This window comes from Cheilinus undulatus, linkage group 3, assembly GCF_018320785.1.
Source record: "Cheilinus undulatus linkage group 3, ASM1832078v1, whole genome shotgun sequence".
NCBI lineage: Eukaryota > Metazoa > Chordata > Actinopteri > Labriformes > Labridae > Cheilinus > Cheilinus undulatus.
The window spans coordinates 26102130-26129214 of record NC_054867.1 but is presented as its reverse complement, the minus strand read 5'-3'; the positions used below and the strand labels follow the sequence as shown (position 1 = coordinate 26129214).

At 39.9% G+C, this 27085-nt stretch overlaps 2 protein-coding genes across 6 annotated transcripts; one reads left to right on the top strand and one right to left on the bottom strand.

The window, feature by feature from the left end:
• Positions 1 to 2782: 2782 nt before the first annotated feature.
• Positions 2783 to 12808, bottom strand: nab2 (NGFI-A binding protein 2 (EGR1 binding protein 2)). 3 transcript variants are annotated; one of them, XM_041779235.1, is made up of 8 exons: positions 12730 to 12808; positions 10411 to 10521; positions 9237 to 10144; positions 8942 to 9075; positions 8148 to 8199; positions 7880 to 7994; positions 7555 to 7740; positions 2783 to 4209 (listed from the first exon to the last, which is right to left on the bottom strand). In XM_041779235.1, exons 3-8 carry the CDS (start codon positions 10131 to 10133, stop codon positions 4112 to 4114), a joined length of 1482 nt encoding a protein of 493 aa, XP_041635169.1. In that variant the 5' UTR covers positions 10134 to 10144; positions 10411 to 10521; positions 12730 to 12808; the 3' UTR covers positions 2783 to 4111. The 3 variants fall into 3 exon arrangements, with proteins under 3 accessions (XP_041635169.1, XP_041635150.1, XP_041635159.1); XM_041779216.1 differs by lacking the exon at positions 12730 to 12808 and adding an exon at positions 10722 to 11106; XM_041779225.1 differs by lacking the exon at positions 12730 to 12808 and adding an exon at positions 10730 to 11106.
• A 1913-nt stretch (positions 12809 to 14721) lies between these two features.
• On the top strand, positions 14722 to 26199 carry dnajc14 (DnaJ (Hsp40) homolog, subfamily C, member 14). 3 transcript variants are annotated; one of them, XM_041781661.1, is made up of 7 exons: positions 14722 to 14851; positions 15923 to 17329; positions 17454 to 17560; positions 17800 to 17919; positions 18050 to 18210; positions 18326 to 18428; positions 20785 to 26199. In XM_041781661.1, exons 2-7 carry the CDS (start codon positions 16133 to 16135, stop codon positions 21077 to 21079), a joined length of 1983 nt encoding a protein of 660 aa, XP_041637595.1. In that variant the 5' UTR covers positions 14722 to 14851; positions 15923 to 16132; the 3' UTR covers positions 21080 to 26199. The 3 variants fall into 3 exon arrangements, with proteins under 3 accessions (XP_041637595.1, XP_041637606.1, XP_041637586.1); XM_041781672.1 differs by having other exon boundaries at positions 14812 to 14831; XM_041781652.1 differs by lacking the exon at positions 14722 to 14851 and adding an exon at positions 15335 to 15367.
• The last annotated feature ends 886 nt before the right edge of the window (positions 26200 to 27085 follow it).

The window sequence follows — 27085 nt, the reverse complement described above, 5'->3', positions numbered from 1 at the left end:
GGCCAAGAGTAGGATCAAGAGAGGAAAGTGGAATTTTCTTCCAAATCGGGAGGGTCAACCAAACCTGGGGGTGGGCTAACTCCCAGCATGACATCATGAGGGGAAATCTGACAATGGCTTGTTTCAGCACACATTTCCTGAAAGGTGGAGAAAGAGAGGGTGGAATGGGATGAATTTTTATGGTATTTGAGGGGATTGTGGACTGGCCAGGGGCACATATTTTTCTTATATTTGCATGATATGTCCCCTTAAAATACTGCAGTGAAATTGCAACCATGTAAGAACAAGAACATCTCAGAAAGTGAGAAGCTGACAGCCTCTGAACTTGGGTTGACATATTTGTAACCTCTGGAGATAAACCTCAGCAATAAGGGCAACCTCTTAGAGGAGACATGAAGGCTAAGGATAAATTATATTTGGATTAATTCACCTGCACACAAAGCTTATGTTTTTCCCTTTCTGTTATCAACTTAGCACTTTCTTCTCAGTCAAAGTCGGTTAGTTGGATGCCTGTGCTGAAGTGTAGAGGGAGAGCCACTCAGAAAGTGATGGCTGCTGTGCATCAAGTGTTTTTTTAATCCACTTGGGACCTACGGGATGTTGTTACGAATGTGCATGTGCACAGAAGGCTTAATGCAATAAAAATACAATGATCCAATGACAGAATTTAATTTGCTGCTAGTTTAAATAAAAAAATATAGGTTCAACCATTAAGATAATTTAGAAGATTTAGATTTAATGAAAAAAATCAATAATTTTAGGCTGTTATAAAACAAAAAATTACATCAATCCAGCAACAGCATTGTACTTTTTTCAGTGTATAGAGTCTGCAGCCAGACCCCTCTTGCTATATCATCAATGTAGAGTTTGTTGAGGGTTTGAAGTGTCCATCGTTCCACTCTCAGTTCTTGGATGATTTTGAGTGTGCCAGTAGTACAATATGTACAGTATACTTCCCCATTTGAATGCACTTTGCGCACCTATGTACTAAAGATATGTAGTTCTTAGTACAGAAATCTGCAATTTGTGACACTAAAGGATAATGCTAACATGCTAATGAGCTATGTTTCATGATACTGTGAATTAATCCAAAAGATATTGGCACCTGTTTTTGTACCCTACAGTGAGAAAAATTTAAGCCAAAAGCATCCAGAAGATACACAGTGATGTCTTGTTTTTTAGTTATCAAAAAATGTAAGCAAACTCCTGCAAAATCTAAATTGCACAGACATTTTAGCATTGTCTAAGTCGCAGCATTTTGATTGCCAGTGCATCTCTGCAATTTAGTCACTTTCTTCTAGTGTTTGGTGAAGCCATTTTAACCCTTTTTAATACTTTTGTTCATCAAAATAACTGGAAATTTACGGTTGATGTGGCTGCTATGATTACCATTAGCTCTGCAGGTAATGTAAATGTAATTTAATGTAAAGCTGACAACAGCTCCACCTGACCTCTTGATAATGATTATACTGCTTTAGCTAATTGGCTGAAAATAAATCTGTTATGTACTTGATCTTGTGCAGTGCTTTTCTGTCTAACTACTCAAAACATTGTTTACAAAGCAGGTCACACTTACCCATTCATACATTGCTGACAGAGACTGCTATGTTAAGTTGTCATTAGTAATAACTAGTTGGATTCATACACAATCACATGCCATTGACAGCAGTGAGAGCATTTTGTGGCTAAGTGTCTTGTCCAAGAACACATGAATATGTGACTGCAGTAACTGGAGATTAAACCCCTGACCCTTTATTGGGAAACAACCGTCTCTACCACTGATACACAGCTTTCCCAAAGTTGGTTTAAATCATATCTACTACTTTCCTTTTTAAACAGAGGTTTGACTATAAAAGTTCACACTTTTAATACAAAAACATTGACAACAAACACTGACCAACAACATTGACCAACAAAAATAACAAATGTCTGTTCATTGTGTACTGGTGGTCTAGCAGTGCTCACTGTGTGCCCCATGCACACAAGCCTTGTCCTTGAGATGGGTAGTCCAGGTTCAAATCCGGCCTCTGGCTCCTTTCCAACATTTCACTCCCCACACTTTCTCTCCTCGATTTCTGGCTCTATTTACTGCCCTATCTTTCCGTTAAAGGCATTAATATCCTTAAATATAAAAATGTAAATGTCCAACTCTTTTTCATGTGTGCTCCACAACATGGCTGGGTAAAAATGAGCACGGCATCAATACCAACTATGGGATGTGAGCATGCTGAACTAGCACACTACCATTTTGCTGTAATAAACACTGTGACAACAACCTGTGAGATAACCGACCCTGGCCTCCCCCACCTTTGATATTCATACAGACTGAGTGCTGATGATTCTGTGTTACACACACAGTAGCAGCAGTGAGATAAACTTAGGCCTTAGCGGTTTTGTAATCCCAAAATCTCGTCTGATGTAGGCTCTCCAAAGGTCTTTATCCTCTAGTGTCAGAATCATGCTAGTAAGTGTTTGTGTGTCTATATGTGTGATTATGTGTGTGTGCTGATGACACCACTGGTACAGGTGAGTCATGCTTGATTGGATGCTCTGTGCAGAGCATCAGTGCTACAAACAAGACGACAGCAGAAGTGTTGCTGGCTGAGTGACGCAGCTCCTGCAGCCTCTTCCACACATCAGAGAAGAGCCAAGGAAAAAAAAAACATTCTTTGTGGAAAATAAATGCACCACGGGAGGCTAAAGAAATAAAATAACATTTATTGTGATGTAACAAAATAAATAATCTGTTTTGCAACATAATAAACCGAGTTGGTTACTAATGCTCAAGAGACAGGCAGGTGTAAGTGATGCACAGCAAGCTACCTCACTGACATACTTATTAAGTATACTAAAATCTGAACATTTTTAAACATATTCAACATGAAATTTGTATTTTTATTAAGTCTGTTGAAGGGGTGAATGTTATTTTCTCATATATTAAAGAAAGAATGACAGTTGTAATTTAATAGGAGTCCAGAATATCAGAGGAGTTAAGAGCAAAGAAATCATCCCATTAACACACCAATGAGAAAGTCTCCACTGCACTTTTATAAAGTACCATTTAAAATTGATACTTCCTGAGAATCCTCTGGTAAGTTTAATTTTTTGTTCAAATTTGAAATACAATTTCCTGACAGAGGATCAATGGCACCAATCTGCAAAAAGATTTTAGCAACATTGAGAGGCTCAGCTGACCTCATCACTAAAGTGTCCTTGAGCAAAACACTGCAGCTGAACCTGAAACCTGATAACACTGCTGAAAGAGGCAACTGAGAAATAAACTTCCACCAAGCATCATTTTTTCTTTTTACATGCTGCTGAGTATCAAAAAGGTGTTCTGAGTACATTTTCACAGAATTAAAGAAAATGAAAAGCCTCATCTCTACAAACACCACATCAGCTGCTTGGGAGAAAACATGATCACAGAAAGCGGTGAGGGAGTGAGTGAGAAAGTCCCATGGCTTTATCTCTCATAAACCCCAGCATGTCTCTTTAAATCTTCTTTACAAGTCCACCTACGTGGACTTAAGTTTCCTCCAGTTTTGAATCCTAAAGCGTATCAAACTCAGGTCGGTTCATCCTTTTCTTTCCTGAGGGTAATGAGCTGCTCTGGATTTTATAACACTGTTTTAATGTGGTCACTTACTGAAAAATAAAATAGATCTAAGACTCCAACAAACCAAATTTCATTTACATAACTACTGTAAGTTCCTGTAGTGAGTTAGGAGAGTTAATTTCCAAAGTTGCAGTGCCCCCTGCTGTGTAAAGCCCAATTCATCTGGTGGCACTTTGAACACAAAGCTCTTTGACATTAAGACAGAAGTGTTACTTTTAAAATTTCCTTCAGATAAAACCATGAGGACGTATCATCCATGTATTCAAAAGATACAACAAAGAACCTCCGCTGACGTAAACCCAGAATAATTTGGGGGTTTATGATACCGCTCCCATGTAATATCTGACATTGACTGTATTGATTTTGAAGTCAGTAAGAGTCCTGATCTGAGTGATCTGAGCACACATGGAAAACCTGCTCAGTAACAGCCTGTATAAGTGAGAAGAGTTCATTGGCAGGTCTGACAGCAAGTTTCCTGATGACCACCCAGTGTTTTCATTTCCCCCGATGATTAGAGTCGTCTTTGGTGATGCAGGGGTTAACACTCCTGCACGCTGTTATGGAGCTCCGCCTCTCCACTTTAACGTCAATGTCTGTAGAGAGAGGCAGTTTTTAGGATGGTGTGAAAATTATGTTTTAAGACACTTAATGAACAAATACCAGCAAAAACGATTAGTACCTACAGCAGCTCCTGACTGAAGCAAGGGTTTTTAGGCCATGATGGATGTCAGTGCCAACCTTAAATCTACTTTGAGCTGCCAATCAATGGGATATTTAAAGGAACATTACATTTCTTAATTCAACCTGTTGCTTTGAGGTTTAATGTAAGATCCCACTTATCAATAAGCCACTAAAAAAATCTGCGTGATAAGATTCACAGTAATCAATATAAATCGTTTTTAAGACCTTTGATTAACAGTTTTGGGAATTCAGCAAGAAACTCTCCCACATAGGGTGAAGTCATCATGACAAACCCAAGCTGTTTAATAACAGAAAGTGTCCAATATTACACATTTAACTACGCTGGTGATTGAGTCAACAAACCAATAAACAAGACACATCAAATAAATCAGACAAAGGCTGATATTCGTAGTATATTTTTACTCAAAAAAACCCTATGAAGCTCATCAGTGCACTTGCATGACAAAATATGAACGCGTGTTTGATTTATAAGTAGTGCAAAAAGTGTTCCCATATTAAGGAGGTAGAAAGTATTGATTCATTGGCTGTTAATTCATTTATTTGCTCAGATGGAAACTCTTAACATCAGCATGCTGTAATAAATTATGATGACTTCGTGATTAAAAAGATATTTAATAGCACATTTTAAGCAGAAGATATACAAGTGGTTAGGTTTGTGCAATATGAAGAGAAATGATTTTCTGACTTTATTGATGAGAAAAGGAAGATGAGTTATGGCAGATATCAGTGACGTTGACAGGAAGTGAGAGGAACGTCTGATTAATGAGAGCTACAGACGAGGGAAACTTGGATGAGAGAGAGAGAGGAAAAAAAAACAAAGTGAGGGAGATCAACGTCAGAGATGAAACATATGTCATTTTTTTTGTTGTTTCCGCAGTCCTTTCGGTGGAGGGAGAAGATGTAGAAAAAAGACTGTGCCATTTCCCTGCCCACAGGTTTTATTTTTGTACACTGTCGCTTGGTGAGTCAATGCAACGCCCCTCCAATTACCTCCCACTCTCTCGCCCCCACGCCCCATCCATCCCGCCCTTCAGCCCACGCACCTAACACACTCTGACGTCAGTTGTAGCCGAGGAGGGGGGGCTCCGATTCTGCCGCCCACGGAGAACTTCCTATGCCCCCCCCCCCCCTCCACTTCTCCCTCCTCCCAAACCGCCCCCTCATGTCTTTGCTGGCTTCCTTCTCGCTCCATCTCCTCTGCTGGCTATCACAGCCCAGAACGACTAACTCGCTCAGATCACTCTTTTTTTCTGTTTTTTCTTGTGAGAAGCTGTGATGCATTATGAAAAATGTTATGCTAGCAGGGCATTAAGGAAGTGCCATAACAGTGTAACACTGCCCTCCCCCTCTTCTTCTTCATCTCATCCCTCCCTCTCTCACTCTTTTTCTCTCCATATATCGCTCTCCACCTCCTTCTGTTTCCCCTTCTAACTTCTCTCCTCTCTAATTTGCAGTCTGGTGAAGTTCAGCTGTGTATGGTGGGAGGCGTCACTGAGTCTGACTCACTAGAGTTCAAACTCGAGAGCGATGAAATATTCATTGTTAGGAGAGGTTAGGGAGTCTCTGTCTGTCATTTTCAATCAACTCCATCTCTTCTGATTATCACCTATATTTAAATATTAATTACTGGTCTGATATTTTGCAACAAAGGGTTATCTCCTTGATGCTCAGATTAAGATGCAAAGATTAACACTCCTGCACTGTTTGTTAAAAAAATCTGTTAGCTTCTGGTTAGCATAGCTTAGCTTAAAGAATGGAAACGGGGGAAATAGCTAGCCTGTTTCCATGTACGACAAACAAAATTTAAACACTAGAACCTCCAAAGCTCTCTGTTTAAAACATTATGAATTGTTTATTTAAAATTAACAGATGTGAAAAAGCAGAAATAGTTCAGCACAAACCCATGCAAAGTTTAAAAAAATGACATTTTTTCCCCACAAAAACAAACAATAAATGAAGTAAAATTTGTAGGTTAAGAAGTGCACCATTGCAAATGCCACATTAGCAGTTTTTCCTTGTTTTCAGTCACTGAGCTATGCTAAGCTAACTTGTTGCTGGCCATAGTCCTGTATTTACAGTTCAAATGGGAGAGCAGTATTGGCCGTTTCACCTGAATCTATTAGCAAATTAGTGTATTAAACCTTAGATGTCCACAATCACGCCGGCGTGATGTCATCATGCGCTATTTTTGTCATTTAATAGCATGAAAACAGCCACATTTTGCATTGCAATAACTTTTTGTGAAAACCATTATTTTTAAATTCCCTTTTGTTTTTTTTTGTAATACCAATAGGTCATTAAGAACAGGAAGAAGGATGATTTGAATTTGATAAAATATATATTTTACAAGTGGGGGTACAGTGTTCCAAACTGTACAGCAGTGATGCTGGTAATTTTTCATAATTTCAGCATTTTATTTTTTTAAAAGGGAGAAAATCTCCTTATATTTTTACTATCTGCTTATCATTCATGCTATAAAAATGCAGTCCATGTAATCTAATTCTCCTAATAATTGTGTTCATAAAATATCTAAGACTGGGAAAGTTAAAAATTAAAAAAAAAAAGAAAAAAAAAACATCTATGTATATATTCTGCATTCAGCTTGATTTTTGGCTCACTTATACATGTCTGTATGTTTAATTTGCACGGCTTGGAATCTTTCACAGCCTTAGAATGCAAAAAATGCCATATTTATGTCTGTACACTCAAGTACAAAAATTATCTTAAACAGGCATTGTTTAGTGAATTAAAAAAAACACCTATATGTATGTATTCTGTGTAAAAGCATTATTTTTTTAGCTTGATATACATAAATTTACCACTTTTGTGTGAACGTTTATGACATTTTCTTAGTTTCTAACTCTAGAAACGTCAGCTTCATTGTATTTTGCTAAATTTATTTCTTTAAATAGCAATTTTTCAAAATCGTTTTTATTGAGTCTTTTGGAGGTCCTATATCTAGTACAGTAAGTTAAAGTTTTTTTCACTCAGTTGAGATTTTTCTGAATAAATGATACCAAACATGAGCATGGTAAACATTTTTCGAATGGTTTATATTATTGAAAGAAAAATATTGACAAATGGCAAAATAGCCTGTGGACTTCTAGGGTTTAAAACAAAAACTTTGTAATGTTCCTTTAACCCAGACAAAGTTGTGAAACATTTCAAAAACAGACTTTTATTCTGCTTCCATTATTGAGCACATAATATTGTTAGGTCATTATTGGAAAAGTCACCTGTAGAATGAGCTCCTTCTGATCCCAGGCTGAGCTTGCCAGCTCGATCATGTGACACCAGCCGAGCCAATCGAAGCCCTTCGTCCATTAGCGTTTGCTGTATGAGATGGCGACTCCAGCTGGTGGGGTTGGAGGTGTCGGAATGGGGACGGGGGGACGGAGACTGGTTGCACTGTGAGCTGATGTCTGAAATGGAGAGACAGAACTAGGTAAATGAGATAAGATAAGATACTCCTTTATTAGTCCCACAAGGGGAAATTCCAATTGTCTTAAAACCCTGATTTTTTTTTTGTGTAGAAACGGGAGAAAGGTCTGAAGTGTTTACCATGTGACACACTGTCGAGGCTTTCTGTGGATAAGCTGTCATCATCTGCCCTCTGGGTCACACCCTCCGAGCCCTCCACTCCAAGGAGAGATGATACACTCTCGGGCACAATCACCTAAAACACATCACTGTCAATTCAGAGCTGTTGAACTACTTCACATCACTGACAAGTGACCTGAACTTTGGCTTTGTTTACACATGAGGTTGTGTGTTAGAGTAGTACATTAATGAGAGGTCACACTGTGTTCCTGCTGGTGTCAAAACTCACCTCATGTCTCGCTCTTTTTAGGGGCAGGATGCTGCTCTCATCTGGATTTGTCCTACAAGAAGAGACCAGTCAAAAAATATAACATTAGAGTTTTTTTTTTTTTTTTTTTTTACCTTTAAGATGATTAATGCAGAAAAACAGAATCTGACTTGCGTTCCAATAAAGGACATTCAGTCATGGGTGTTGACTTAACATTTTATTTAATGAAATCTAGCCTGTGTTTTTGAATAAAGCACAGTGATAGGCATAATCAAACTTTTATGCAGCTTTAAAACAATGTGCAACTTTCTAACATGCATTTTATTTGAATTATTTGTATGGAATTGGGGGTTTTGACTGAATGCCAGGCCATTTTTTAAATATTTGACAACTGGAAGCAGTCTATTTTTTGAGTAATTTGTTATAAACTTTAAATTTAAAAACTGAATGAGGCAAATGTTGATCTGAAATGGTGGGAATTTCCTAGCAAACAGATGATATGTAAATGTTTTGTTCTCTTAGGGGATTTCTGTGTTGTGTGAGTTGATGTCAGCTCATTATACTAAAGCTACAGAGGTTTGAGTACAAGTCCCACTGTGGTCTGACCCCACTTCTTTAAGAAAATGAAAGCCCTGGACAAGATGTGACTCATACAAATCCCCATCTACAGGTAAATCAGCTACTAGCTATGATAGTGTCTGCATTTACTTCACTTTTCTTTTAACATGATGCATCTCATAAGATAAATGTGTGTAGAAGCAATCAAGACACAGCAGGTGAAGTGATCACTTGCTTTATGGACAGCCCCCCCCTACCTTGAATGCTTGAGTGTGGAGGTGTAGGCACATTTTCTCGCCACCTGCCGAGCCAAAGAGAAGAGCTCCACCCGTCTCAGCAGAAGAGCGTTGTCGCGCATGCAAAACTGTGCTGCAGCTTCATTGATGATCAGCTAAGGAGGAAAAGCACTGAGTGAAGGAGGGACAGACAGTCTGAACATTACATAAAAGCAATATGGAGAATGCACACTTTGTTCATGATGTTCATTTATGTCATGATTAAAGCTAATGCTTTCTTGTTTACATGATGTAAAAGATTCTACACCTCTTGTACCTCATGATGTGTGAGCTGCTTCCCCTCTCTCCTCTTGGAGTCAAAGCGTCCATAGATGAGGCTATATTTCCTGATCTCTTCTTCTTTATTCACATCCTGGGAGCCCATTTTGAAGATGTGGCCCACAGTCTTTGCCATCTTCTTGTTCATCCTGAGAAGAGTTTTCACCTCTGTAGGGTCTGACCTGGGCAGGGTCCTAAGGAGTCTCTCCACGCTTTCCACCACTGCCCTCGTTGTCTCCGCGTCTAGCTGTCCTCCAGGCCAGGCCGACAGAGCTGCTGGAGCAAAAGATGCAGAAGGGCTCGGAGATGTGGACGGACCCAGAGGACACTGAGGGCTGGGGGGCTCCTCCTCTACTCCAGATGCAGTAGCCAAACTGCAGTTCCCATCAGGCTCTGGGCTGAGCCAGTGTGGGTCCATGGGGGACAGTTTTTCTCTATAGTGTGTGTCTGGTGGCTGTGGGGAGGCCTGGGAGCAGGGGCTTCTGGGGCTTCCACTGTGCATCGGAGTCAGACACGCCCGGTCGTCCCTCTCACATGGAGACCCCGGCTGCCCGTTGCTCACAGACTTCCTGGGCCCGCCTGCTGGTCCACTTCCTGTCCCGTCTACTTTGAATAGCGGGATGCCCCCCAGAGGGACATTAGAGACGGGCTGACTGAAGAGGGCAGGGTTTGCCGCCCAGTCTCGCAGGGCCTTTTGCAGCCTACGCACATGTAGCGGCTTGGTGGCCATGCCAACTAGTGCCATGATCTCCAGGAACTCCTCCTCTGCCGCCTCGCAGAGCTGCTGCACGTCGTCACCGCCCTGCTGGATGAAGGTTTCATAATAGGCCAGCAGGTTGGCCCTTTGCAGCACCCGATAGAGCTGCAGCTCCCCAAGTGTGCGTGGCAAAGACATGGCACACTGCTCTAGAAAGTTTGGACAACAGAAAAGAAACACATGGAAGTGCAGGTGGGGAAATCCCTCACAATTATCTATTTTGGGAAAGATTTTAAGATCTAGAAAACACACAAGTGTTCCCACTTGCTCTATAATCTTCTGTAGGCTATTGATGAAGCATGAACAAAGAGGAAGTTTATGTACGCCTTTAAGCTCCATATGCTTGTCACTTTTAAACATTCGTACAATTGAAGTTATTGTAATCTATGGATAAGAACAAAGAAAGCTGTCTTACCTTTTCCAGGTCAGATAGATGAATGCGCACAGAGGGGACCTGCGTAATGACTGAAAAGTGTCTCTCCAACCACGCGCTGTCACAGCTGAGGTCGGTGCTCGCGGAGGGAAACTGACAAAGAAGTAAAAACTGATGTCAGTTGGACAAAGACAAAGCACACATTAAGACTACACGAAGTATAAACACTTGTGTTATTTTGGCAGTCTTTTATGATTTAAGAACATCGAATGCAGACGGATATTCAGAGCCAGATGTGAGCTGAACTAGTCCAGTGAAAACACATCGCACTAGTTATCTTATTCGTTTCTTACCCTGTTACCTTTTGCCGAAAGCTTCCCCGGCTCAGAGTGGCGTAGTAAATCCCCTTTGCGTATCGTAGCTCATCTGAAATCACTGGCAGAAATCCTCCTCCGGCGCACCGTATTGGTTGCTGGCTGCCCTGTCTGTGTGGGCTGGAGAATGACGGGGGCGGACTGCAGCACGCCATCTGACCGAAAAAGAGCCTTCCTCTCCCGGTAGAGAGGCGGCTTTCAAATTGGAGATGTGGGTGGTGGTGGTGGGGGCTTGAAATTAACCCTCTGCGTCTTCAAGATTGGTCTTTTATGCAGAAGCTGGGGGTTCCCACACTTTTTGCCTCGTCAAAGACCACTGAACAAATAGCCTAGTCCGCACAACAACAGTAACCTATATCTGAAACAGAGCTGAGCGAATGAGTGACACAAGTTGTTTACTAAGGAGTGATTCCCTTTTTATAGGAGGTGGGTGGTTATCCATTATTAGGAGGACATGTGAAACTCATATGCTACCTACTTTTTAGTGCTGATTTCACTTTTTTTTGGATAACCTTAAAGGGATAGTCCATATAAATACGCTTATAAAATCACCAAGAATATTAGTGAGGAGTAAAACTAAACCCTTCAGCATCTTGAAATTTCTGCTCTTGCACATTCTAGGATCAGTTGCCAATCTGAAATTTACTGTTCCATTGCCATCATTGCCTATCTAGTCTTTTTTTTTTTTTTTTTTTGCACACTTAGCACAAATATTTGAGTCAAACGACTGCATCTTTAAATAGTTAAAGGTTTCCAATGGTATTTCACTGGTGGACAAACCAGACCAGTGGTCCATGTTTTATAATAATCATTGTGCTATATACCAGAAGACACACAATGACTGCATCTCAATTAATTAGACCAAATTTAAAACGTGAAACCCAGATTATATAGTTTCATTACTCACAGAGTGAAAAATTTAAAGTTTTTATTTTTTTCATTTTGATGATAATGACTTATAATCAATGAAAACCCCCAAAATTAGAATATGACATAAGACCAATAAAAACTATTTTTAACACAGAAATGTTGGCCCTCTTAAAAGTATGTTCATTTAGATTCACTCAGTACATGGCTGGGTCTCCTTTTGCATGAATTACTACATCAATGCAGTGTGGCACGGTGGCAATCAGTCTGTGGCACTGCTGAGATGTTATGAAGCCAAGCTTGGTTTTATACCAAACTTCAACTTGTCTGCATTTTTGGGTTGGGTGTCTTAAATCTTCCTCTTGACAATAACACGTAGATTCTTTATGGGGTTCAGGTCCGGTGAGATTGCTGGCCAGTCAAGCACAGGAATATCATAGTCCTATAATCAGCTTTTGGTACTTTTGGCAGGTGCCAAGTCCTGCCAGAAAGGGAAATCCATATCTCCATAAAACTTGTCAGCAGAAGGAAGCATGAAGGGCTCTAAAATTTCCTGGTAAATAGCTGCTTTGACTCTGGACTTTAGAAAACACGGGGGACCAACACCAGCAGATGATGTGGCACCCCAGGCCATCACTGACTGTAGAAACTTTACACCAGACTTCAAGCATCTTAGATTCTCTGCCTCCCTGATCCTCCTCTAGACTCTGGGACCTTGATTTCCAAATGATATGCAAAATGTACTTTTATCTGAAAAGAGGACTTTGGACCACTGAGAAATTTTCCAGTCCTTTTCGCCCAGTTAAGACGCCTCTGATTTGTCTCTGGTTCAGGAGAGGCTTGACACAAGGAATGCAACATTTGTAGTCCATGTCCTGGATACGTCTGTGCATGGTGGCTCTTGAAGCGCTGACTCCAGCTGCAGTCCACTCCTTGTGAAGCTCCCCCAAATTTTTGAATGAGTTTCATTTCACAATGCTCACAAGGTTGCGGTTATGCCTGTTGCTTGTTTACCTTTATCTACCACACTTTTTCCTCCCACTCAACTTTCTATTAATGTGCTCTGATACAGCACTCTGTGGACAGTTTGCTCTTTCAGCAATGACTTAATGTTGCTTACCCTCCTTGTAGGCTGTCAGTTACTGTCTTCTGGACATCTGTCATATCAGCAGTCTTCCCCATGATTGTGTAGCCTACTGACCCAGACTGAGACCATTTAAAGGCTCAGGAAACCTTTGCAGGTGTTTTGAGTTGATTAGCTGATTAGAGTGAGACACCATTAGTTTACAGAATAGAATTTTTTTGTTTTTTTCTTAAATTTATGAGATACTGAAAATTACCTTTTCATTAACTGTAAGCCGTAATCATTACAATTAAAAGCAATAAAGACTTTAAAATTTCACTCTGTTATAAAAAGACATAAGGAGTTAAATTAAGAGAAGCTACATATTTGTCTTTTTGTGTACTTGAGGAAAATACATGGAAGGATGTGATACCCACATGGTCAACGACACCCAGGATGTTCCTTGTGTAATGGCATCAGCGTAAAGTTCCCCACATTTTTGCAGCTCCAATACTGTGATCAAAGAGACAAAGAGTGTGGGACATTTACTGATCCATACAGCCACCAGGAGCCAATAGGTAGGTGAACTAGGCGTTACAGAGCCTAGATGGAATGGAAAAGGCATTTACAGCCTTCTCAAATCAATAGGCTGAAGACAGAGTAGGATTTTCTTCCCCTCAGCTTTAGCTTGAATCTTGAGCTGAAAAGAAAGAAATCAAACTTGTGTGTATTTGGTTTGAAAACACTTTTTATAAATGTATGACACAAATGTACTTTTTCCAAATCAAATTCATAAAACGAAACACTTTAACATGAGCTGAGACAAATTTACAAACCATGGTATCTTATGGAAAGGAGATGCACCAAATGCTGGCAGTGACCCAAATTTAAAGTGTTTCAGACTTTGTAATATTGTACCGAACTTTGTAAATATGTTTCAAATTTTGTAAAAGTTTTTCAGATTTAGTAATATTGTACCGAACTCTTTAAATATGTTTCAAATTCTGTAAAAGTGTTCCAGTCTTTGTAAATTGGTTTCAGGTTTTGTAAAAGTGTGACTTTCTAAATTTGTATTGGACTTTTTTTTTTAAGTTTTGTAAAAGCACTTCAGTCTTTGAATCTTTTATTGGTCTTGTAAATTTGTTTGAAATTCTGTATTGGACTTTGTAAGTTTGTATCAAGTTTTGTATAAGTCTTCCAGGCCTTGTACTTTTTATTGGACTTTTTGTAAATTTGTTTGAAATTATGTAACAGAATTTTTAAAATTTTTCAAGTTTGTTGAACTCTGTCAGAATTTCTGTGTTTTTTTTTAGTTTTGTAAAAGTATTTCAGTCTTTCAATTTATTATTGGAAATTTTTGTTAATTTGTTTCAAATTTTGTTTCAGACTTTTTAATTTTGTATTGGACTTTGTACATACGTTTCTATTTTTGTAAAATAGTTTCAGACTTTGTTATATTGTATTGGAATTTGTTGATTTTTTTCAGTTCTTTAAACGAGTGTGTCAAGCTTTGTAATGTTGTACCGAACTTTGTTAATTTTTTCAGATTTTGTGAAAATGTGTCAGATGTTTTATGGGACTTTGTACATTTTTTCTTTAAGTTTGCTAAAAGTATAAAGTGCTAAAAATGATGTATTTTTTATTGAACTTTTTGTACATTTTTTTTTAAATTCTGTTTTGGATTTTGTCAATGTATTTCAAGTTTAATTTAAGTGTTTCAGACTTTTTAATGTTGTACCAGACTTTTTATTTTAAGATTTGCAGTGGTGTTTTGCCCTTAAATTTTTTCAAAATTTTTTTTTCACATTTTGTATCGAACTTTATATATTTTTTTGTAAGTTGTAAAAGTGTTTCAGACTTTGCACTTACGGTCCACCATATTCCTGTATCATATTCCTATACACAATTTTACGATTAATTAGGAAAATGAACAAAAACAGCATTTTTGTTATTATTAGAGGCTTTGCATTTAAATCAGTGGGTGGCAGTAGTGCTCCTGTAGAGTTAATTACCGCTTTGGGAAAAACAACGAAGAAGAAGGAGGAGGAGGGAGGAGGAAGATGAAACTGGAAGAAAGTAGGAAAAGGAGGAGAAGAAGAAGAAGTGGCTGAAAAAAAAAAAAAACAACACGGGCACTTGGCTGTCTGTTAACAAACAAGGTTACACACTTATCTGAGAGGTATATGTACCACCTGGTTTGTTTAAATGCAAAATGCAGAATAATTAAGGTTTTAACTAGACTCGTCCTGTGACAAAAACATTCTTTAGCTTACTGGTTAAACCCTACAGGAAGGGGAAATAGCCGTTTATACGTTAGCTCGTCCTGCTAACTCCTGTTTTCTGCTAACAATTAGCTCCTCGCATGTTTGCTGTTTGTGTTAACAGTTGCTGTGCCGTGTTATAAATCTGGTGTGAGGTCTTATGTAGTCGAATATCGCCTGATTAGGAAGCCAGATGCATGCTAATTTTAGTCTCCGTAGCGCCTGTCTGTCATCATGTTGGCTGGCTGCTTCCTCATGCTAACACATTTGCTGTCTGCTAGCATTAGCCGTCTTTAAAACACCTGGTATTGTTGTTATTGGCTGATTAAGATCAAAATAGTCTTGCTGGTTGATCATCGGAAGGGAAAACGATGTGCTGTATTAGTCTAGCTCACTTTTAGGAGATTTCCTAAAGGTCGAACCATGCAGTCCAGGTTGAGATACCCTGATTCTCTTTAGCTGACAAAATTAGCAAACAAGAAAAGCAGTGTTAATGAATGTAAACTGTTACACTACGTCTGTGTCACAGCTATGGTTTCATCACCTTTACCTCGTTCTTACTTTAAAAGTGGACGGATAAAGGGATTTATGTGTAGTTAATCATTAATGAATGACCTTATTCATTCTGAATTTATAATTTTCTTCAGGTGCTTGTTTTGGTAAACAGTGTGGGTCCGAAATGTCGCTTTGAATCACAGTCTTGATAGTATAGGAAGCAGCATGAGAAGGGTTTAAGTGATCCGTAAATCATGTAAATAATATATTTCTTCTACTAATTGATCAAATTTAGGAGGGCTGTTAAACTGTCATAGTTTACAGTTATCAGAAATATGACAAAGTCCTGCTCTAACATTCGATTTACTGCCATTTAAACGATAGATAACAGAACAAAATGACTGTTAATACTGAAATTGTATCTTTCCTTTTGAATTCTGATTAAGAGCAATATTGGTTTAAGCACTGATTTGGTAACTCTGTTCCTTTTGCAGGTGAGGCATGGTGAATGATGTGAATTGTACCAAAGTCTTTTGAACCTGTATGTGGCTGCTGATATGGTGGACCTGAGTCTGGCCCTTGGTATTCCCCAGTCTCGCAGTTTTATAAGAGTCTGGGGAAAATGTCGCAGATTATGGATCTAGGACATTCTCTGCGATGAGATTGAAATTTCACAGCACTTGAATCAAACTGCTGTAAGTAACATGGAAAGAGAAGCAGGCCTGAAGGAGATGGCCGGAGTGACAGAGGCTGAGGAGGAGATCCCTGAAGGTGAATCCCTGAAGTTGGCTCAGTGGGAGCCTGACCTTGAGCAAGAGGACAAAACAGCCTATCTTAACTCTCAGGACACCATAAATCCAGCCACTACACATGACTCTGGGATTGGAGACGCAGAGTATTGTGGATCTACAGAGGCCAAAGAGGATACTGAGGAGGCCTCAGATGGGTTCGATCATGAAAGTAGTGCAGATCACGAGAACTTCCATGTTATAAATCAAGAAGAGGATGAAGCTGCAAAAGAGCAGCACATGAATGGAGAGTCTGGTTGGAGGAGCACAGGATCAGGGAGGAAATGCAAACTAAGAAGCAGCGGATCATTTTCAGAGCAGAGCAGTCAAAGTGCATTTTCCTCGTTTCATAGAGGAAATGTTATGTCAGGTGGAGGCCGACACAAGCAAACCCGCCGGCGCAATCACCACCATCATCAGCAAAACCGAGGCAGAAGGCGGACAGGCAACCAGCTCATCATGGCTTTCAAGGAGATGCTGTCAGAGTCTGTGAGCTTCTGGTGCATCTCCTGTGTCCACATGTTGATTGAGATTATTGTCACATTAACTCACAACTGTGGAGTCGGTGTGGAAACTGGAGGTATAAAACTTTATCATTTTGGTCAGCAGCTTGTCAATAAGATGACGGATATTGCAGGAATGAAGGCAGATGCTAGTCGGTTTGTAAAATGGACAAAAAGCACGGGAAAAGATCTAGTTGATAAAACTGTGAGGTCTGCAAAGTGGGTAAAGACAGCTTCCTTTTCTTGTATGAGACTTTTTTGTGCTTTGGTTATTCTCGGCTCCCAGTGGGCAAAGGGTGTGTTTGTCCGCCTCACCGGTGAGAGGGGAAAGCGCTATTTGACAGCTTTTCAGGAGTCAAAGTTTTGGAAGAGGGTGCTGTCTCTGCTGGAGAGAGTTCGCAGCAGGTTCAGAAGGGAAGGACATGTACCACCAATGAGTCCTGAGTCACCAGGCAGAGCAGGGAGAGGACAGCCAGGCCAGGAGCTGGAGAGACTGCTGGCCTTAGCTGAGGTACCTGAAGATGAGCTGGACCCCTTTACAGTGCTCGGTGTGGAGGTACACGCCACTGAAGCAGAGCTGAAGAAGGCCTACAGACAGCTGGCTGTCCAGGTGTGTGTGAAGCTTAGTGAGAATTCCAGCTAATAAATGCCTGAATTAATGACTAATATACAAATTCTGAGGTTGAATATTTCTCGTTTAGTCATGCAACCTCTTCCTGTCCTTTCTCTTTCAGGTGCATCCAGACAAGAATAAACACCCACGAGCTGGAGAGGCGTTCAAAGTGCTGAGGGCTGCCTGGGATATTGTCAGTAACCCAGAGACACGACGAGAGTATGAGCTGTGAGTAAAGAGAAAACAGTTATCGTCACAGGAAGTAAAGGTTGCACAGCAAAATAAACCTGAAATGAATCTGTTTTGAGGTTGAAGTGATTCTAAACAGAATGTTTTGGAAGTGTCTTTGGTCCACTGTTTCAGGGTTAACACAGTTTTCTTCTTAACTCATACTAAAGTATAATTGTGTATTGACTTTGTGTGTTTTAATGACTCATGCATGTTTTGTCTATTTAATTTATACACAGGAAACGCATGGCAGCGACCGAGCTCTCAAAGTCCATGAACGAGTTTCTCACTAAGCTGCAGGATGACCTGAAGGAGGCCATGAACACAATGATGTGCACCAAGTGTGAAGGCAAACACAAGTATGTTGTTACACAACCTTTTATAACACACCGAACCAGTGCACAACATTTCCTCAGATTGCAGTCAAACAGCTGAATCATGTTGTGTAGCAGATTTTTACCACAGTCTTGTTTCCGGTCGTGTGTGCAGGCGGTTCGAGATGGATCGTGAACCTGCAGAGGCCCGTTTCTGTGCTGAATGCAACCGTTGCCATAGCGCTGAGGAGGGGGATTTGTGGGCCGAATCCAGCATGCTGGGCCTGCGTATCACGTACTTCGCTTGCATGGATGGCAAGGTGTATGATATAACAGGTGAATGTCAGATTACCATCAGATTACTGGTTTTGTATTTTGCATGAGCACATTTATCTCAGTGAGTGTGAAAAAACTCAGTCATGGGACCTGCTGTGACGATGTCATGTTTCAGAGTGGGCTGGCTGCCAGAGGATAGGCATCTCTCCTGACACACACCGAGTGCCCTATCACATCTCCTTTGGTTCAAAAAACAGCAGCAGCTCCACACGAAACAGGTACGTCCCTTCAAATGAAACAGGTTGTCAGGGAAACAAGGTGACCTCCTGTTGTCGTGCTTTTTACTCCAATATTAAGTGTAAACTATTCATCCTCTTCTGGCTCAGTAAGGTCCACATTTTGCCTCGGATACATAAAAAATTGATGTATACTCATAGCTTTTTAGCAGATATTGCAGTGTATGATGTTACAGTTACCAAAGCAGAATTCAGGACACAATTTAGATATTTTGTATCGTACATTTTCTTACAAAAGGTATAAATGTTTATAAAATGTAATGTTATAGATACATTTTTAACCCCTTTGGTAAATTAGATCAACTTTGAAATGACATTAGAGAATAAAATGCACACAGAGAACACTGAAATTATTATTAAAGTTATTCAGAAAACTGAGAACAGCAGGAGATTAAAATGACTATAAAACAGAATAACTAGAGCAATGTGGATGGTAGTGAGGAAGTGCAATCTTACACAAGGTATAGTGTTTTACTACATATAAATTACATATAAATATATTAGATCTTATTTGTCATTTAAAATATTTCTTTACTACAAAATCAAAAATAGGTAATTATGTCAAAAAGTCATATTGTAAAACACAAAATACATAATTTTCACAATAAAGTATTAAGTGGAAGAGGCAAGTGATGCCTCCTTTTGTGCCTGTATCTATAAAGTATTTCCCAAGTGCTGTTAAATAGAGTTTTTCTAACACAGCTTTATCAAACATCCTAGTTATATTTTGGATGCTTACTTTATTTTACTTTGCACATAGAAATAAAATGATTTCACAAAAGAAAAAAAAACTTACAAGGGTCTAAATTATTAGCCCCATTTCAAACTGACCTTTTTGTTGAGCCATAGCACAAACCAGTGTTGTGCAATGGTGTGCTTTAACTTGGTAATACTCAAAGCTTGTAAAATCAAGCTGAAACTGAGGGTTATCTTCCAGTTTACACACAATAGAAAAACTTCAGTAAGGGTTTGAGCTGGAACTGGAGAAAGCATCTTGGCAAAAACAAAATAAATCAGTTTAGACTTTTGAAAAAGAATTGTTGATGCTCAAAAAAAGCAGGAGGAAGGATAAATAAAGTTATCACTGAGTTTCATTAAGAAATTCAAAAAGAGCTGCACAATACAGAACAAGAGTGGCAGAGGCAGGAAGAGAAAGATTTCAGAATGAAAAGAAAACTAGTGATAGATTTGTCTAAAGACCCAAGAACAGCTAACAAGATGTGAATGACTTAGCCAAGTCAGGGACTGTAGTCTCAATGAAGACCATCACTAGAGCCCTGCACAAGAATGGACTGCCAGATTTCAGACCAAGAACAACTCCACTTCTGCAGAAGACACACCTTCAACTGAGACTGAAGACTGCTAAGGCTGACATGGAGAATGATTATGCATACTGGAAGCCTGCCCTTTGGCCAGATGAGAACAAACTAGAGCTCTTTGGCCACAGAGATGCTGTTTATGTTTGGAGACAGCAGGGAGAACACCATCCTCTCTCTGTGAAACATAGCAGTGGGAGTATTATGCTGTGGGAATGCTTCAGTGCGTCTGGAGCTGAAAATCTTGTAAAGGTGGAAGGACTCATGAAAAAAGAAGGAATGTGAACAAATTTGAAAGAAAACCTCAAGCCGTCTGCAACAAAGCTGGAACTGTAATATTGCTTTGTTTTCAAACACAACAACTCATAACATACGTCGCTCCTGGTGAAGAACTACCTCCAGAAGACCTAAGTGAGCGTTATTGACTGGCCTGTAAAAAGCCCTGACTTGTATCCTATTGAAAATCTGTGGGGTGAATTGAAGACCAGGGTTCATGCCAGAAGATCATCAAATCTGGAGGAGCTGGACAGATCCACCAAAGAAGAATGGGTAGGGCCTTCTCAGTAGATGAGTCTGAAACTTGTTGATAACTACAACAAATGAGTGCAGGCTGTTATCCTGCAAAAAGGAAACACAACTGACTATTAGCATTTGGGGAACTAATAATTCTGACTCTGGTAGTTATTGTATTTTGAGAAATAATTTTGTTTCTATTTGCAAAGTAAAATAATGCAAGCATCCAGATAAAAGTAGGATGTTTGGAAAAGCTGTTGATTTGCTCTGTTTAACGGCACTTGGGAAATACTTCTAATAAATTGAAATTTTCATAGGGGTCTAATAATTTCATCCTCATCTGTATGTTAGCTGTTTTGTGTAAATATAATGATAGTCCTGGTGTATTTACGACCATATGATTTATTGTATTCATGTTGTTATTGCATAATCATCCCTGAAAACAGAGGGAACATTTGGTTCGAGTCTTGGCACCTAAGTTTTCTTAATGTTCCAACGTTACCCCTCAGGACGCCCTCAGAGCAGCCTCAAGGTCCCACCAACCCTGCAGACCTGCAGGACTTCTTCAACCGCATCTTCAAGGGAGCACCTCCTAATGACATGGCTGCCAACGGGGGCTTCTTCCCCTCAGGACCAACCCAACACCACCCACCCGGTGCTGGAGCACCCCCCTTCTCCCCTCCCGCAGGTCAGACCGGTTTCTTCATGCCGGGGAGTCACCGGCCAGAGTCCAGTGAGACATGGGCTGACAGTGGTAAACCCCCGAGGAGGAGGAAGAAGGTTCGCAAACCCTTCCAGAGGTGAAGTGTTCAGACCTCTTAGTGTAACGTCACAACACAAGGACACAATGAATAATGGCCATGCTTGTCTCTCGACTGCCTGTTGGCATGCCAGGACCTTATCTGGAGGAGATTCTTGTGTGTCAGGCTGCAGTCAGATCAGCCAGAGCAGAGAGGTTCCTGAGGAGGAGCCTGCAAACTGAATACAAGAACTGAAGGGGTTAAAGACATGTAGGTCATGGTGCTTTATCTCTCATTTCACCTTATCTTTTGTTGGTCTTTAAGACGACTGTAGCCTTTGCATTGAAGTCTTTATCAGGATGCTCTAAAAAAACATTTTCCTCTCATAATTTCCTGCCAAATCCTGCAATGCATGATTTTTTTCACCTGCATTTTAACACTTCATTTATTTTTTCTTTTTTTTTTTATGATTTGTACAAAGCTGATAGTGTAAGGCTTACACAGAGTGATGCTTGAAGAAAGGGTCAGAATCAGTGTGACAGCAATTTATTGATGACTGCAATCAACATGAAGATAAACATCCATGCAGCTTCACTGTGTCTGTGTTACTCATCTTAGTGGCATGTGGGTGTAGATTTGCACCTCGCCAACAAGAAATCACGAATGAATCCAAACCAGCTCCACCCAACACATCTGAACTACATTTACGTAAGTAGTGCATTGTATGATGGGATTCTCTCGAAGTCTTCTAACCTCAGTCAGTGTCATGAGTTCAGCCCACAGCATCAGGGATGCCCTGAAGCAGCTAGCATCTATTTTCTTCTCATCTCTCAGATGCAGAATCCTACTGAAGTAGTAAATTAGAAGTTTATATTCTCTTAGACTTCTGATAGATAACATTTGTGTCCTCTGCCAGGGACACTTCCCAGCCTCCCGTGCGGTCGTTTTAGATCATGACATGCCTGCCCACACAGGCGTTCTGGGCTGTGGCAAATGATGTCTGCGTAGTGCGCTAATGCAACCTATGTGCAGTATTCACTGAGCTCGGTTTAGGTGTGAGTGCCTTCAGCTCAGTCAAGGTGAATGCTGCCCTTGACCAGCTATAGACTGATGATCCAAATATCCAGGTGAATAGCATGATGACCCAGACTGCCCTTCGTGCTGGTCTGCTGAGCCCAGGGACTTTGTGGAGTGTCAATGCTGTGCGCTCATCTGTGTCAGATCCGACATAAGGGATGCCCACAAACCGCTCTGATGACAAGGGTCCTTAGGATCATCCCCTCAAGCATCCAGGCCCAAGTGTAGGCATTGTCCTCTATGGATCGGGGGTTTCAAGCCCTTCTAGTTTTCTACCTCGTAGTTGGTTGGACCATGATTCCGTGCGTGATTCTCAGCAATGGTTACACTACACTTCCCATCAAGGTCCTTCTGCCTGAAGTCTGCCGTGTCTGAGTTAAGGACTGCAGTGAACTGATTTAGTTGAATGTCCTTATACGCTAGAAGCCCTGATAAATCATATTCCGCTATGGTACCCACCTCGACTGCCCTCTTGATAATTGTTTTTGTTGATTCAACCATGCCAGTAAGGGTCTGCCTTTCTCCAGTTGGGAGCAAGTCAAATGTAGCGCGGGCTAGCCGTGGGAAGACACACTCCTGGTTTAGCAGGTACATTGCCACTTCCTCATCTTCCTCCTTGAAATTCTCATGGAAGAGCTCTGAGATAATGTGGTTTTGGGCCCCTTGAAGTACTGCAATTTGAGTCATCTGCTTGAGCTGGTTGGAAAGGCTCTTAGTCACAGGGATATTTAAAAAGTAAGGATCTTGCGCTAAATATATTCAGGTGCAATCTGAAAGCCCGGTTCTTACCAACCGTTTCAGATTGGCAGTAGTGCTAACTAATGGGTCCCCAGTGTTACATAAGATGACCTTTGAATGCAACCCGTACTGGAAACCTCCAACTTGGGCAGGCACCAAAAATGCTGATATGATCAAAGTGGGGTCATCATTGTACTTCATGAAAGTTCTGTTGGCTACTAAGTCATCAATTCGGCACAGTACGCTGGTGAGAACTCTGTCAAAGTCATGAAGTATAATGTTACCCAGTAAGCAAATGGGTGTAATCCTTGGCATAGTGCCTTGTGTGTTGTGGAGAATATGGTTAAACAAGCACTACGCACGCCACCCATGATTGTTTCCAACATGATACAGATTGCTTGCGATATCTGGCAACCGGTATAGAAGAGTCTCTTGCTGTATACAAAGAGCTCAAATGAGATCAGGGTTTCCTCAGGCTTCAGAGTCAGGCCAAGACCTTGAAGGGTAAGGCGAAAGCGCTTACCAAAAGCCTGCGCCATCAAAAAGATCTGAACCTTTTTCTCTCTTATGCAGTTAAGAACTGAATATTACATTGAACTAAGAGGTTGAATAAGTGCCATCAGAATTCTAATGTTTATAAAGACTTTGCAGTGATTTACTAGAAAACTGACCAGAGAATCACACCCTACAGTGCCAAACCAAAAAGACATACATCTGTCTCTAGACCTTTATGGTGGGGTGTTTTGGGCTCATCGGTTGCAGACCTCAACAGTAGGGCTGAAAGTGACGTACTAACCCTTGTTGGGTTTTTCCTTATTTTGTGGTGTTTAATTTTAATTTTATCCCCCTCCTCCTTACCCTAACCCTAACAGCTCTTTGTTTTTCTTAGTTTATTGTGAGTTAAATTTGAATGTATTCCCTTCAGTAAATTTTTTATTTTTATTCATTAAATTCTACTGTTGTGAAAATGGTGACATACTGTAACATCTGACAGCAAGCGGAAAATATACGTTGTTCTGTTTCCGTCTTGGGTAATGTACGGTGCTTCCCACCCCACGGTTGAGGTCGCCCCACCTTAGAGGTCTGCCGCCAGATCCTCTTGAAATGAATGGTCTCTTTAGAGCTACTGAGAGGAGAGAGTGAATTCTGGACCTAAACCAGTGAAAATGATAGAAGAGCTTTTTTTTGTTTTGAGATATCCTGATTCAAACATGCTATTTTTCTGCTCTTTATTTAAGCTCTTGATAATCGCAGCACAGGCTCATGTCTAATAGCAGAAGAGCTGAGCCCTTGCTGAACTGCTATAAGTGACAACTTGACATTTTGAAATGTTGGTATTATTCTACCCCAAGGACCCTTAGCTGTCTGAAATACTTAATAGATGTGATCAACACCGGCCCTGTTTAGACTTAATGTAATCGACAGCATGAAAATGTTGGTCACAGTCTGATTGATTTACAAAGGGAGCGTTAGAGCACAGCATGTACGACTTAACCTCCTTGAGACTTGTATTCGAAATCAGAAATTGTGCTGTCTACAAGTACAAAAAAAGCCTGACCTGGTAGTGAACAAAGGATGCTCACAACTTGATTTGAATCCCATCAGTATCATTTGGGGTGATCATTACTGCCTTCACACTCCGCCTTTAATGAGACATCACTTCAAAACATTTTGCATCTGCAAAATTTGCAAAAGGTTTATTCAGCATAGTTGGTATGTTTTGTAGTTCTAACCGTTTTCATCAGGGTCAAACTTATTAAGTGCCATTTTATGCAAGCAACAATGTTTTGGGATATGTTAAGCCATAATTTAAATAGTGATTTGTCATGATTCATGCACCTCAGGACTACTCAGAATAAATATCTAACACCAAACAGGATTTGTTCAGTCATGATGCTACACTACAGATTCTGTCCTGTCCTGGTTATTACAATCTTTCTATACATTGTTGTTTTCTTGTTTTCAGTACTTCTCTGCAAGCTCAGCTTTCAAAATGTCAAAGTCACAGGTTCACAAAGGAATAGTGTCTACATTTAACAGCCGGTGTCCTTTCAGTCACTGCAGTATTATTGTTTGTAACAACATGAAGGTGTCTCAAGAACAATGCACGATGGAGTTTTAGGTTTTGATTTCTTAAATAGAAATTAGTTTAATTTTTTTCTTTTTATGAAAGGGTAATTTAAGAAAACAGAATGGTCATTGTTTACTCCTGATATGTGAAAATAGTGAAATGGCTTTTATGTGCTATTAGACTATTTGTAAAGGTTATTTTTATATTGTCAGTTAATGAGACAAAGTACCATGCTCATTGTTTTTTTGTTGATTTTTGTGTTAATTTGCACATCCATCCAGGTTGTAACATCAGAGGGATTGAACTCCTTCAGCTGCAGCTAAGTAGGAGGTGTAGCTCGCAAGGCTATTGGCTTATTTGCTAATTAAGACCTTTTCTTTGGGAATAATTTGAATGTTTAACATAACAAATCACATTAAGATTGCTTAACCAAGACGCTCTGGAGGAACTTGAAACCACAGGGCGGTTTTATGGCGTTGAAATTTCTAATGTGGATTTGTCTGGTAGCTTGAAAGATGAAACTTTGTTGTGAGTTTTGTTTGAGCTCATTGAAGCAGGACATGAGTTTGCCATGATTCTTTTCACGTGTCAAATAGTTTTCTTTTGTACATATTTAATCAGTTTTCCGACATGGGTTGAGTTATTGTTCTCTGAAATGGCTCTCTTTCTAAAAGAAATCAACTGTGGATGTTGGTTTATCTGGGAAAACAAAAAGAAAGCATAAGGATGGTCATCTGAAATCTAAAATGATTCTTTTTTTTTAATTGGATAGGGCTTAATCAAATTAATTAAAATGCGATAATCACAGATATTCAAAGAGAGAACTTTGATAACTATTTCTTTGGCAAATGATTCTGTCCCAATTTTTTATGTAAAATCTTCCATTTTTATTCATTCCTCATCCTTGTTTTCCAGCATCCACAATCTCTGGAAAACAATAAAAATCGCACAGCTTACTGTTTAATTTTGAAACAGTCTCAGAAACTGCAGCGTGCGTTTTCTTTCCACATGTTCACCTCGAGATTGTTCAGTGCTGTACATGAAAAGGTAGCAAGTATTCGTTCGAAGGTTGAAAGTCAGAGCCAACACTCAAAGGTTTGTTGTTTCTTTTAGGGTTTTTTTTTTTTCCACAAGAATATGCAGAAGAATTGCAAAAAAATCTGACAATCATCAGGGTTTTTGTAGAGAATCATGATTGGAGTTCCCTGGCAGATAAAACAGTTTAAAAAAATATCACAGTTGGGTTTCTGTCCCCCGCTTTCTCTGGTTTTCAAAATAAAGATGATTTACTATATGCACATTCTTGTTCTGCTTAATACTCAGTTTAATTTCTGTGACAAATTTTTTTGACAATGCATATCCTTAAACACAGAAAGTCAGGTCATCATTGCAAACATCTTAATACATCTGTCCTCTAGAGGAGCCTGTAAGCCTTCACCTTAGCTTAATATTTCATTTTAGAATAAACCCACAGTGAAAAGAGCTCTCAGTGTCACTGCTTTACCTCATATGGCTTTTCCCTGCTCTGACCTCATAAACTCTCGGAGCCATGGAAAGCAGACAGGGTCAGTCTATGTCTCCGTCCTTAAAAGGAGCCGTTTTTTGAGGGGTGAAGATTTCTGCACACTGCATGACTTAAGGCCTATTCACACACTTGACTTGTTCTAGCCTTTTACAGGTTAGATAGGGTGGAAAAATTACACTATTGCTTTTTTATAACTGCAATTCAGAAACCAATAAACCCAATAAAAACCCTACCAAAACAGTCAGACACAATTTTGAGATCTCACATGGCCTTTTTCTCTCCCGGTTTAAGATAGTTTCATATAATTTACATTATACCCTGTCTGCTGGGGCTGTAAGGAGGCAACAAATACGTCGGCTCCAAACAAAGCAGGGCTCAACAATAATTTGGTCTTATCTTTCTGCTGCCCATCACATTGTCCCACACACTCATAGCCAAGTTCCTATAACAGCCCCAGGACCTTCTCTTATTATAGTTGTAACAATTTTAATATTAACCAAGGACAGAAAAGATAGGTCTCTATACTGTGGCTTTGATTGAGAAGCAGCACTGATTTCTTCTTTCAAAAAGCTACTTTACTTTCCTCTTTCTGAACAAATCCTGGATCTCAACAGCACTGTGAGGATCAGAAATTTAATTGATTTTAAGCTCAATTTCCA